Source organism: Phoxinus phoxinus (genome assembly GCF_949152265.1).
Source record: "Phoxinus phoxinus genome assembly, chromosome: 1".
NCBI lineage: Eukaryota > Metazoa > Chordata > Actinopteri > Cypriniformes > Leuciscidae > Phoxinus > Phoxinus phoxinus.
The window spans coordinates 52,492,282-52,506,208 of NC_136876.1; the positions used below are offsets into that span (position 1 = coordinate 52,492,282).

Consider the following 13,927-nt stretch of genomic DNA (forward strand, 5'->3'; position numbering starts at 1 on the left):
GCATCGAGGCAGAACTGATGCGTCTGCTCACACAGGCCGTGTCGAGCCTCGGCCTCGATTGGTCGACGCCCGAGCAACCTGCACTCAACCGGCTGGATGGCCGCTTCCTCTCTGGAGACCGCGCTGCGCCCCCCTCCAGACACGCACCGTTTCTTCCTGAGCTTCATGAAGAGGTAGCGAAATCGTGGAAGGCGCCTTTTTCAGCCAGAGTGCGTACTTCTGCCTCGCCAGCATTCTCCGTAGTGGACGGTGCTCGAGACAGAGGCTACCACGCTCTCCCTCCGGTCGAGGAGGCTGTAGCGACTCACCTTTGCCCACCCTCTGCTGGACGGCGGGCTAAGGGAGTCCTACCATCCAAAGCTTGCCGCACATCGTCAGCTCTGAACGGCCGCGTGTATTCCGCCGCCGGACAAGCTGCATCGGCGCTGCACACCATGGCGGTGCTTCAAATCCACCAGGCCAACCTCCTCTGCAAGCTAGACGAGGAAGGCCCGGGCGCGATCAGTGTTCCGGACTTACGTAGCGCCACAGACCTAGCTCTTCGCGCTACAAAGTCCGCCGCACACGCCATCGGCAGGATTATGGCCTCAGCTACTGTTTCCGAGAGACATTTATGGCTGACTCTCTCTGAAATGGCGGAGTCGGAGCGCTCTGCGTTCCTCGACGCCCCCGTTTCACCGACTGGCCTCTTCGGGTCCTCCGTGAAGGACTTCGCGGACCGATTTGCCGAGGTACAGAAGACTTCGCAGGCCATGAGACATTTCCTGCCAAAGCGCTCCAGTTCCGCAACAGGCCGCCCTAAACAGCCGCCTGCCCGAACTCAGCAGCGCCCCGCGCCCGCCGCACCGGCCCAGCAGCAACAGGCCCGAGAGAGACCACGGTCTCGCTCCGCCGGACGCCGCCCGCCACCGCGTGGTCCTCGGCCCAAGATTTCACTCAAGCCCGAGGCCTCGGCGCCATCCTAGCCCTGCTAGGAAAAAGACGGTGTTCGGGTCCCGCTGCGGCCGGACTTCCACCCAAGATTCTCGCTTGTACAGCCCTAAGTTCCGTGTTTGTACCAGTGTATTTAGCAGCCAACAAACCGGCCGTAAAGCCCGTTTGCCTGCACACAAACGCCGTTTTCACGGCGACCCAGATAAATCTAAAAAAGAGTTTAATTTCTGGTGTTCCGGCCAAGGCCGATGGTGTAATGTGTGTAACTGCAATGCCCACCCAGTGCCCATTCATTCACACAAGCACAGCCCCGTTCAACACAGGGTTTGCACACATAAAATCGGCTCATGCCGATTGTGCTTTACATGTAGTGAGCGTGCCCACTGTCCAGTGCCCACAACCACTACACACTGCACGTTCCGCGGTTTCTGTAAAAACGAAACTAACGAACGGTCAGTCAGTTCACAAACACAGTGTCCCCGGTGTTATAAATGTGCCCGCTACCAAGCGCCCACGTTTATTCACAAACATAACGAGCCCCGTAGGGCTCGCCCCGCGTGCTCTCTCTCAACTCAGAGAGTCGAGCGCGCGCGGGACGCATACTGTGTTAAACATGTCCCCCGCCTCAGACGCCACGGCGTCCATGTTACAGCACACGGTTGCTCTCGTGTCGCCGCCATTTCGCGACCAGGGCCCAGATTACATTCAACCCCTAGTCACACGTGCATGGGAAAGACTTCCCGGGGTCTCAGAATGGGTGCTAGAGACTATAAAAAGAGGCTATTCGCTACAGTTTCATCGACGCCCTCCCCGTTTCACGGGAAAAGTCGAAACCACGGTAAAAACAGAAGTAGCACATCTACTTCGAGCCGAAATAGCGAAGCTATTGAGCAAAGGGGCCATAGAGCCTTTATCTCAAGCTCAGAGCGAAGGGGGTCTGTACAGCAGATATTTCCTGGTACCGAAGAAAGACGGGGGTCTCAGACCCATTTTAGATCTAAGGCGTCTGAACAAAACGCTAACAAAGCGGAAGTCCTCGCGCAAATTCGCCGAGGAGACTGGTTTATGGCGATAGATCTGAAAGACGCGTATTTCCACATACAAATTGCGTCACGTCACAGGCGATTTTTGAGATTCGCCTTCGAGGGCCGGGCATATCAGTACACAGTCCTGCCATTCGGCCTGTCTCTAGCACCTCGTACATTTACAGTGTGCATGGACGCGGCGCTGGCACCCCTGAGACTCCGAGGCGTTCGAATTCTGAACTATTTGGACGATTGGCTAATTCTGGCTCAATCGCCGTCAGAACTCGCTCACCACAAGACACTAATACTCGATCACCTCGAGTGCTTAGGTCTGAGAGTCAATTGGGAGAAAAGTTCACTGTTTCCCAGTCAAAGGATCTCCTTTTTAGGACTGGATCTGAACTCACTGTCTATGACAGCACAGCTGCCATCACAGCGCAGGCGAAATACCCTGCAAATGGCGAAATCCTTCCGCAGCGGCCACATAGTGCCACTCAGGAGATTTCAGAAAATGCTAGGCCTCATGGCCTCAGCCTCAACAGTGCTGCAGTTGGGCCTGCTGCGCATGCGCCCACTACAGTTCTGGTTGAGAGCGCGCGTACCGCGCCGAGCATGGTTACACGGTCGTTATCGCCTCAAGGTCACTCAGGAATGCATTTCAGCCCTGACACCATGGAGAGCGTCAGACTGGTACCGGTCAGGTGTAAGCCTGGGGACTTCCTCGAGCCTGAAGGTGGTGTCCACGGACGCGTCCACCTCAGGCTGGGGAGCACTGCTCGACGGCAGACCGCTCTTTGGCCAGTGGGCAGAGCGAGCCAAACTACCGCACATAAACTGCCTGGAAATGATGGCGGTGGACTTTGCGCTGAGGCGCTTCTGTCCCCGGATAAAAGGACACCACGTCCTGGTCCGCTCGGACAACATGTCGGTAGTAGCCTACATAAACCGCCAGGGTGGCGTGAGATCCCGGAACCTATTCAGGTTAGCGGAACGCATACTGGTGTGGGCCCAGCACAACCTGCGCTCGTTAAGAGCAATGCACGTGCCAGGCCACTTGAACGTAGGCCCGGACAGACTCTCACGGAACAACGTTCCTACGGGAGAGTGGTCCCTACACACACAGACAGTGCGTCTGCTGTGGAAAACGTTCGGCAGAGCGGAAATAGACCTGTTTGCAAACCAGGAAAACGCTCACTGCCCAGAATTCTTTTCGAAGAGCACGAACGCGCTGGCCAGTGTCTGGCCCCGCCGTCCGCTCTATGCTTTTCCTCCTGTCTCACTCCTGCCTCAAGTGCTGGAGCGTATCAAGGAGAGCGGATGCTCAGTACTACTGGTTGCTCCATACTGGACGAATCAGACCTGGTTCCCAGCTTTGATGCGACTGAAAAGTACTGCCCCGTGGCCGATTCCAGTGAGGAGAGACCTCCTCTCACAGGCCAAGGGCTCGATTCTGCATCCTCACCCCGAGCTTTGGTCCCTACACATATGGGCCATAAACGGGTACCCGCTAACCTCCCAAGAGGAGTGTTAGACACGATCGAACAAGCTAGGGCTCCGTCTACTAGACGACTCTATGCTTCCAAATGGTCGGTGTTCTCTGGATGGTGTTCAGATCAAGGTCTGTCACCACTTCAGTGTGGAGAACCGGAGATTCTCTCCTTCTTGCAAGAGCTATTGGATAAGGGAAGAACCCCATCCACGCTCAAAGTCTATGTGGCTGCCATATCAGCGTTCGTTAATCCAACGCTTGGCCATTCACTAGGCAGGAACGACCTGGTGGTCCGCTTCCTTAGAGGCGCCAGGAGGTTAAACCCTCCAAGGCCTCCCTCAGTCCCCGTTTGGGACCTTTCTACAGTGTTGAACGCTATGAAAGGGGCCCCTTTCGAGCCTATTCACTCAGTTGACATGAAACACCTGTCTTTCAAGACCGTGTTTCTTTTGGCTCTCGCTTCAGTGAAGCGTGTGGGAGACTTGCAAGCGCTCTCAGTGAGAGCTTCTTGTATGGAGTTCGGGCCAAACGACTCTGTAGTCGTATTGAAACCGAAGCATGGGTACGTGCCTAAGTCCCTCAACACACCGTTCAGGGCTCAGGTCATCTCCCTGTCGGCCCTGCCGGCCTCAGAGGACAGAAATAGCTCCCTTTGCCCGGTCAGGGCATTAAGAGCTTACGTGTCCCGCTCCGCTGTTTTTCGACAGACGGAGCAGCTCTTTGTTTCGTTCAGCGGGCGCTCCAAAGGGCGAGCCGCAACGAAACAGAGTCTGTCTCGATGGGTAGTGGACACCATTGCGCTAGCCTACGCATCTAGAGGTTTGGAATGCCCTTTGGGCATCAGAGCACATTCCACGAGAGGCATGGCCTCTTCATGGGCTTGGTATAGCGGAATCTCGTTACAAGATATCTGTATGGCGGCAGGCTGGGCCTCCCCGTCTACATTTATTAGGTTCTATAACCTAGAGGTTCCTGCGTTGCAGGCTAAACTGCTCTCGGTCTAGAAGACTATGTATAAGTGTTCCTGCCCCGCGCTGCGGCCCAGGTCACTTCAATGTTTAATATGTATAAGTGTTCCTGCCCCGCGCTGCGGCCCAGGTCACTTCAATGTTTAATATGTATAAGTGTTCCTGTCCCGCGCTGCGGCCCAGGTCACTTCAATGTTTAAGCATCACTCACTGACAATGTGTCCCATGAGCATGCTATTACCCCTCATATATATCTATATTTACATATATATGCTATTATGCCTTATAGGCACTACTATAAAGGGATGATGCTATTTTAGCCGCTCTCCCTATACTTCTTGGGGTAGGCACTTGTATACCAGGGCGCGCGCGCCCTTAGGTGTCTGTGTCGGTCCAAGAGCACGCACGGCGGTTTACATAGGGTTCCCGTAGCGTTCTTTCGACGCAGTACGAGAGAACTCTACGTAAGAGAACGTACTCGGTTACTAACGTAACCTCGGTTCTCTCTAGGAGAGGGAACGAGTACTGCGTCTCATGGCCGTGCGTGCCCACGCTGCGTCGCTTCATTGACGAAAATCAGTGTGTTAGACAGCTATGCTCGTATTTATAGGCCTAGGCCACGCCTGTTTGGGCGGGAGGTGACGCAGAAGGGCGCGAAGCGTCCTCATTGGTCAGCGTCTCTGGCCTCGCATAGGCTGTGCTTTTCTGGCAGAGCAGCCAATGGGTGAGCTGTATTGCTCCGCCTAGGTTGTATGCTTCAGAAAAGCGTTTTACAATATTACAAAATTAAGGATTAATTTTAGGCTTCAATCTCGACAAAGAAATATCTTTCCCGTAGCGTTCTTTCGACGCAGTACTCGTTCCCTCTCCTAGAGAGAACCGAGGTTACGTTAGTAACCGAGTACGATTTCAAAAGCAGAAGGTTTGTCCCGGTTAACTTATACAGCTATGGCTCTTCAGGTTGATGATAAAATATCGAGGGAGATTGATAAGATGCTTTTTGGTTTTGCTTGGAAAAATAGGATACATTATATAAGAAAATCAGTATTAATGAACTCGTATGAAAATGGTGGTCTCAATTTCCTGAACTTTGCTACATTAAACAATACGTTTAAAATCAAGTGGATTAGACAACTTGTTAGGTATCCAGCCTCTATTTGGAATATAATTCCCCTCCATATTTTATCTAGTTTGGGTGGCATAAATTTCTTCCTTGTTTCCAATTTTGATATTAACAAAATACCAGTGAAACTTTCTGCATTTCATCGTCAAGCTTTTCTAGCATGGAGTTTAATTTACAAACACAACTTTTCACCACACAAATACTTTATCTGGAATAATAGGGACATTCTTTTCAAACATAAAACTATTTTCTTTGAAAATTGGTTTCGAAATAATATTGTTTTGGTAGACCAATTATTTAATTCAGATGGCCTTCTGTTTACTTATGAGGAATTCATGTTCAAATATAATATTCCTATACCACCAAGGGAATTTGCAGCTGTTTTTGGAGCAATTTCTTCTAAAATATGTATGTTATTTAAACAACAAAAAAGATTAGATTACCAGCAATTTCCACCCCTCTCACCAAATCAATCCCCTGTAGGTAAAATATGTTTCTCCTGTTATCATAATTGTAACGGGTCAATAAGAGCCCTTTTCCAGAAAGATGTTGTTTCAAGACCAAATGTTATTGCGTACTGGAGTCAGTTTGTGAGTGATGTTGAGTGTTGACTGGAGAAAAGTCTGGCTTCTACCCAATCGCTATCTCTTAACAAACAAGGTTAAAGAAGTAACTTTTAAACTCCTTCATAGAATATACCCTGCTAAGCACTATTTAACCACATTTAAAAAAGATATTGATGAAAGTTGTAGTTTTTGCAAAAAGAAGCCGGAGACAGCTGTTCATTTATTTTTGCACTGCCCATGTGTCTTTTTTTTTGTGGCAAAATGTACTTTATTTCATTGTTGGAAATGTTGAGGAAAATTTTACATTACTGTGGAAAGTTGTTCTACTAGGTATACAGATAAACAACCCCGCACTTATTTTATTAATGTTTTTATTTTGATGGCTAAATTTCACATTCATAAATGTAAATTTTTAAGGGAAAAAGCCATGTTTTGTTGCATTTAAAAATGAAGTGAAGCTTTATAATTATTGAGTCAATATTGCTCTCGAAGAAACAAAAAGCTATCAGAAGCATGTACACTCTTTAAAGTATCCCTATAATACTGTCTGTACTTCCCCCTAGCATTTGAAATATATTGTATTTCTATTGTTTGTTTTGATATTTCTTAAATAAAAAATAAAAATAAAGTCTCTCGCGTGGCCTCATGGGATAGTAAGGAATCCATCGAATATGGGATAGTAATGAAGTGTGTGATTTCGTGACCGTCCTGAGATGTGATGCCAAAGACAGAGAACAAAAAAAAAAGTCCATTTGATGGTGATTTCAAACTTTTATTAAATACATTGTGCACCATTAATTCTGCTGTGTGTAACCAAAATACTCTGGCAATAAATACATGATACGGTTTATTCAATTCTGTACAATCCAAGGCAAGCGTGTGAAGCTGTTAGTTGTCGTTTCCGTCCACGTACCGTAATAATGTCCCTGATGTTGTCTGTATGCTACGAACACACACAACACAGTAATCAGGGTTCGTACAGATCAGAGATCTCACCTATCAAACACTATCTTTATTATCTTTCAACTTCTAAAAAAAGTAAATGGATAAATTAACTAATAAAACACAAATGGTACAACCATTTTTAACCATTGATAGGATATTTCTTTATTCAAACTGATGTTTTCTATCAAAACACTATCATATACGTAGATATTTATGAGCAATATAACGCTCATAGCCATGAAAATGGCTGCAATGTTAATTGTGTGTGTGAGAATATTGTTTTATCAATAAAATATAGCAATAATCAAGGGTTTTCAAGGGTTCACATTTCAAAAAGTCAAATTCAAGCACATTGTATGAACCCTGAACAATCTCTTAGACATCAGATTAACTCAAATATATAGTTTCACACAGCGCTCTTACCACTCTACTAACTCTGCTCCGACTATATCATGAACGTGATACTTCATCTGGAATTTAACATGTGAGGTTGTGCGGCATCCCTCAAGTTCAGTCTTCAGGATATCACCGTATCTGGATTTCTTCACCATGCCAAGAACCGCTTTGCGCCCTGTTAAAGAATCAGAAGTAGCGATTTTTAAAGGTATGGTTGATTATGATTTAACTGTAGTTAGTGTGTAATGTTCATTCATGACATCTGCAAAGTTACAACGCTCAACGTTCAAAGCAAAGGGAGATATTTGCTTTTAAAGAAAAGGACGACAACAAACGGCTGGTAGGAACTACACGACATTCCTCCCGGGTTAGTGACATCACCAACCCTATAATTTACATAAACCCCGCCCCCTGAACACGGTTTATAGATTATCATGACAGAATATGCTAATCACAGACTAGAAGATAACTACACATAAGCTGCATAAATTCATCAACTAACCATTCAGAAATGTCCTGTTCTTCTACATGTTGTCACTTCTTCTTGAGTCTCTCCATCTTTCTGACTCCGGTTTGAACATAAAAGGCTAAAAGTTTTTGAAATGTTCAGTGCATGTGTGTGTGTGTGAGAGAGGTAAAAGGACACAAGCTCTTGAAGCTCCGCCCCCTGTGCCGGGAGCAGCAGCTCATTTGCATTTAAAGGGACAGACACAAAACGTTGTGTTTTTTCTCACCCTCAAAAAGTGACAATTTTAACACGATATATACAAATATCTGTGGGGTATTTTGAGCTAAAACTTCACACACACACTCTGGGGACATCAGACTTATTTTACATCTTGTGAAAAGGGTGAAGAATAACACATTTTAAGAATCTATTTCATTTTAGGTATAAATGATGATTATTGAGTTTCCAGCAGTAGATTCCTGCAAGACTTGTAAATGAGTCAGATCATTGAGACTCTCACCTTTTGTTCTGCAAAATACTTTCGGAGCCATTTGCCCAAGCCCATCGGAGCCCAAGCCCATTTGCCTTTTGTTCTGCAAATAGCTCTCGAAGCAGCTGATTAGGTTAGCAATACAATAGAGCGAATATTCTGATTGGCTCTGTTTCTCTTGAGCAATCTAGATAATCTGCCATGCCAAACTGTTTTTTGCTGGATAGAATCAACTCCTCCCTGCTTTCGTATGATTTGTTTGAATTTGTCTCCACCCCCAGAAGTCCCTCCTCCTAAAATGCCAATAAAATACCAGGTATAAACTGTTTAGATTAGATTGTTTTGAAAGAACTGCAGCCGCGCTCAATAAAGAATAACTTCTGCTTGAACGTGATCCAAACGTCTCCTGGTCGTTGCTTAACAAGAAGGAAAAGTTTCCGACAAGGGCATTAAACCACCCCTTTAAAGCGCTGACCGTGAGTCTTGTGGTAAACACACCTACCCTTAATGAAGTACTTAATGAATTTGCCAGAGTTTGGGATTGAAAGCCACCAGCTGCCCGCGTCCCTCACCGTGAGGACGCCCGACTTCACCAGCCGTCTGCAAGCCAGAAACCATCTTTAGATAAAGTGCCCGAGACAATGGACGACATTTGTGTGCTTTTGTTAACTTGAAAATAAGAAACATTTATATATATTAAAATATATTGGCCTTACGTGATCTCAGAGTCCGTGAAGAGGAACTCCTTCAGCATCTTTTCTTTGTTGAAGCTCAGATCGGAGCAGCCGGGAATCAGTTTATCCAGGAATTTCTCCACAGTTTCCAGCGTTTCTCTTCCGGCTTCCCCCTGCAGGACTTTGGCTCTGTAGTCTTCAGCAAACACCAGAGCGAAAGCCTCCGAGTCGAAGCCCAGCTGGAACATCAGCAGCTCGCCGCTCGCCCTCAACTCATTCTGGGCAGGAAAAGGAGAAACCAGTTGCAGAAACACTGTTCAGAGCTAGTCTGACCAGCTAGCAGTTAATCAGGCTTACTTTTCAGATTCAAATTAGACAAATCACAAGTTTGAGTGACTTACTTAACCCTCGTCCTTCCCTCGGGTCAATTTGACCCGAAACTAATTTTTTTAAAGCTTTTAAAAATTGTTCATAAGAGGGGTCCAAGACCCCAGGACTTTTGTTGCACTTAAACCACGAATACACACAAAAACAAATTGTATGGATTTGAGGAGTTTTGTGCTTGAAATGTAAGAAAGTAACAAATCCTTCCCTCACGGGTCAATTTGACCCCCATAGGAATGAATGGGATGCGAACAATGCTTCAGTAGGCTACACACAGAAAAAACTAAAAATGCTAAAACATTACCAAAAAAATATTTTATAATGTTTACATGTGTATCTGAATGCATACTGAAGAGAAACTGACTTTAGTACACAGAGGAACAGAGATATAACGCCATCTAGAGTCATGAAATATCATGTTATATATTATTACTTTTCCACAAGAGGTCGGCAAACACACCCGAAGTTTAAAGGGTTAATTAAATTAATTAAAAGGGTTAATGCGTGAAATTGTGAGTTATTTTAAATTTAAGTTGAAAGAATGTTAGGGATGTGCTTAAATTACTATTTATTATAATTGTTGATCAAATCTAGCAATTTAAAGGTAAATAAAATAAAAAATAACAAAAAATCTCAAAAAAATATTGCATAAAAAATTTGAAAAATATCATAAAATTGAAATAAAATAATCTTTCTGGACAAATCATGGCTTAAATCATGTAGCACAGTGTCTACTTTGTGAAGATGAACACAAGGCTCTCACCAGCTGCTTGTCCACGGAGGTTTTGTCGCTGTGTAAACTGTACAGCTGGTGTTTCAGGACCACTGGAGGGAGACTGTCGTTGAAGAGCTTGCGTGAGAACAGTGTCATGAGCTTCTGCAAGCTTGAGCGGATATCAGCGGCTCCTTCTGCTGAACACACACCTGCATTTCATTACTTACATCAGATTCACACATTTGTGTTAATTTCACTCAGAAATATGTTGTATAAAACGGTGTGTAGTATTTTAAGCCTATAATAGCAGGTGTTTGTGTATACCATATTAATATATTATTTACATATTTTTAAACGTAATCGTAGGTGTTTATTTCACCTAAAAATGGAAATGGAACACAAATTAAGATATTTTTTAATAAAACTTGAGAGCTTTCTATCCCTACATTTCATAAAGAGATCGTAAAACTAATCCATATGTATTGAGAACAAATGTAGAGAACAAGAACAAATGTAGGGCGGGGCTTGATTTTGTCCATGGGGAATAGATTGGATGGTTGTGGTTTACTATTGGTGGATCTCATGTGAGTGACAGGTTGCCCCGCCCTCCCGCCAGAAAGCACATCATTATCAGAGACGTCACTGCAAGAGGAAGTTCCCTTATCGAGTCGGTCCCTCGACATTACGTATGGGGAAATCCATTTTCCTCTAAATGCTGAAGCCTGATTTGAATAACTCTTTTGCTTGCCAATAGCCAATGGCGCCCGCGCCCTCACCTGATTGCCTGACAGCCTCCAGTATAGGTGACGTCGGATGCCAAAAACCTCCGAATCTTTCTTCTTCACCTGGAGCCTGGTTTTGCCGTAGATTCACGCAATTCAGAGTGGACAACGTGGAATATCTACTCTCGCGTTCCGGCGGATTTTTGCTAGGAAACCAACAAAAGAAAGAAAATGTCTCTTTGCCGCGTGTGGTGTGTGTGTGTGATGTGTGTGGGTCGGGCTCACGCGGAAGCGGAGCTTGTAGGATCAGGTTGTCGGACTTGCAAGGAACTCCTCATCAAGATCCTTCGTGACCCGTATCGGTGGCCTTATGACTCCTGCCTCTCCTCCAACCGCGCCGGAGCTTTCTGCGGCCGGGAGACTGCAGAAAGCTCCGTCAGTGGACTCTGTCGAGGAGTTAGCGTCGGCCCAACGCCCACGCCGCCCTCACGCTTCAGAACCTCTCACCTATGCTGAGGCTAGTTACCGCCCTCCGAATGGAAGAGGATACGGTGAGGACGATACCATGTCCACGAGTGACCCGGGAGCCTGGTCTGAGGTTCTGTCAGAAGCCAACCCCGACCTTGCTGGATGCGGAGCTCTTGGCTATCCTCATGGAGGCTGTAGCGGACCTGGAGGTGGATTGGGCAGCCCCCAAACAACAGCCGTCTAGGAAGTGGATGGACGGGTCCTTCCCCGGCGCGGACCGCCAGGTGGCCGCGCTCCTTTTTTCACTGAGCTCCACGAGGAGCTCACCCGTTCATGGCGCTCCCCTCATTCAACCCGAGCCCATGCACAGGGGACCCAGTTGCTGACGACAGTGGAGGGGGCAGAGAAGTTAGGTTACACACGGCCGCCTCCCGTCGCGGCCCACCTGGGTCCTTCTCCCGGATGGAAAACCGCCTCATTGCCTTCCAAACCATGTCGAGGCTCACATTGCTGAGAAGGCATATATTTCGGCCTGACATGCAGCATCTGCCCTCCACACAATGTCAATCCTGCAAGTCTTCCAAACTCGAATCTTAGGGTCCCTGGACGAGGAAGGCCCGGACCCGGAGTCCCTCAGGAAGCTGCGCACGGCGGCGGATCTGGCTCAGGCCGCCTCGAAAAAGGTCGCCCAGGGAATCGGCCACAATATGGGCAGCCTCGTGGTTCTGCATGGCCATCTGTGGCTGACGCTGATGGAGATGCGCAATGCAGAGAAGCAGCAGCTCCTGGACGCACTGGTAAGCCCGCTGGGTCTTTTCGGCGTCGCGGTCGAGGCTTTCTCGAAGAAGTACGCCGAGACCTTGAAGCAGTCAAAAATGATGCTGCATCTCCTGCCAAAACGGTCTCACGTAATGTCGAGGGACCGACTCGATAAGGGAACGTCTCTGGTTACTCACGTAACCGTAGTTCCCTGAGGAGGGACCGAGACATAAACTGCCGTGTGAAAAGCCTTTCAGCCTCAATAGCTCTCGTTCAGTCGAAAGATTCGGAGGTTTTTGCCGCCAGTCGTCACCTATATTGGAGGTTGTCAGCCAATCAGGTGAGAGCACGGGCGCCATTGGCTATTTGTAACCAAAAGAGTTGAGAAAGAGAGTGGCTTCAGCATTGAGGAAAATGGATTTCCCCATATATGTAATGTCTCTTGTTCCCTCCTCTCAGGGAACTACGGTCACGTGAGTAACCAGAGATGTTATTCTGATTGAATATTACGAGGGACATGAATTAAAAAAACTGAATATTCCATAAAAAATAAGAATTGTCGAATTTGATTTCATGGTGACTTTAATCATAATGTGGTAGAGACATTCTTTTGTAGCTTCTTTACAGTTAGTGGAACTTAATATGCTTAAACATTATGGATTGAACAAAAATACAATATTAATTTGTCACAAAAACTGATTAAACAATATTGGCGGAATAATATTATAAACGTCTACTTTACGTCGTAAAATTAGAAAATACTTTAATGTATGGTTTTTTTATGCATACTGTAATGTTTACTGAACGCAACATGAGGGTATGACAGATTATATGAAGCGTCGCGAGTCTTACCGTGACTGTCTCCGGTAACATGACAGATCTTACCGTGACTGTCTCCGGTAACATGACAAATCTTACCGTGACTGTCTCCGGTAACATATATGACAGATCTTACCGTGACTGTCTCCGGTAACATGACAAATCTTACCGTGACTGTCTCCGGTGACATATATGACAGATCTTACCGTGACTGTCTCCGGTAACATATATGACAGATCTTACCGTGACTGTCTCCGGTAACATGACAGATCTTACCGTGACTGTCTCTGGTAACATGACAGATCTTACCGTGACTGTCTCCGGTAACATGACAGATCTTACCGTGACTGTCTCCGGTAACATGACAAATCTTACCGTGACTGTCTCCGGTAACATGACAGATCTTACCGTGACTGTCTCCGGTAACATGACAGATCTTACCGTGACTGTCTCCGGTGACATATATGACAGATCTTACCGTGACTGTCTCCGGTAACATGACAGATCTTACCGTGACTGTCTCCGGTAACATATATGACAGATCTTACCGTGACTGTCTCCGGTATCATGACAAATCTTGACAAATCTTTGCATGACAAAGCATGCTTTGAATACCGTAATTCAAGTTTGATGGTGTTTACGGAAAGATGGCTGCACCGCGATGTCCCGGACGCTGCTCTTGGGCTGGACGGATTCTCGCTGGTGCGCGCTGACAGGAATGCACAGTCAGGGAAAATCAGAGGCGGCGGTCTGGCTGTGTATGTGAGTAACGCTTGGTGTAAACAGTACACAATTAAAGACAGAATCTGCTGTCCTGATGCTGAAGTTTTGTGCGTGAAAATGAGACCTTTCTATCTACCGAGGGAGTTTGGTAGCGTCATTGTTTGTGCGGTCTATGTCCCTCCGAGTGGAAGTCCGATAAAAGCAGCAGAGTGTATAGCTGACTGTGTCCACCAACAACTACAGTGCTCGCCAGATGCTCCCGTATTTATATTAGGTGATT

At 46.6% G+C, this 13,927-nt stretch overlaps 1 protein-coding gene across 1 annotated transcript; it reads right to left on the reverse strand.

The window, feature by feature from the left end:
• Window positions 1–6,857: 6,857 nt before the first annotated feature.
• Window positions 6,858–13,004, reverse strand: LOC307003056 (inactive serine/threonine-protein kinase 19-like). The gene is made up of 6 exons (XM_079621139.1): window positions 12,958–13,004; window positions 10,205–10,353; window positions 9,100–9,335; window positions 8,886–8,983; window positions 7,473–7,620; window positions 6,858–7,047 (listed from the first exon to the last, which is right to left on the reverse strand). The coding sequence occupies exons 2-6, from the start codon at window positions 10,310–10,312 to the stop codon at window positions 6,993–6,995; spliced, it is 645 nt and encodes a 214-aa protein (XP_079477265.1). The 5' UTR covers window positions 10,313–10,353; window positions 12,958–13,004; the 3' UTR covers window positions 6,858–6,992.
• Window positions 13,005–13,927: the final 923 nt, after the last annotated feature.

Coding starts and splice junctions, on each gene's coding strand:
- LOC307003056 (XM_079621139.1), bottom strand. CDS start 10,312: ATGACACTGTTCTCACGCAAGCTCTTCAACGACAGTCTCCCTCCAGTG. Junction 9,336..10,204: donor CCTCCGTGGACAAGCAGCTG/GTGAGAGCCTTG, acceptor TTTCCTGCCCAG/AATGAGTTGAGGGCGAGCGG. Junction 8,984..9,099: donor TTCACGGACTCTGAGATCAC/GTAAGGCCAATA, acceptor TCTGGCTTGCAG/ACGGCTGGTGAAGTCGGGCG.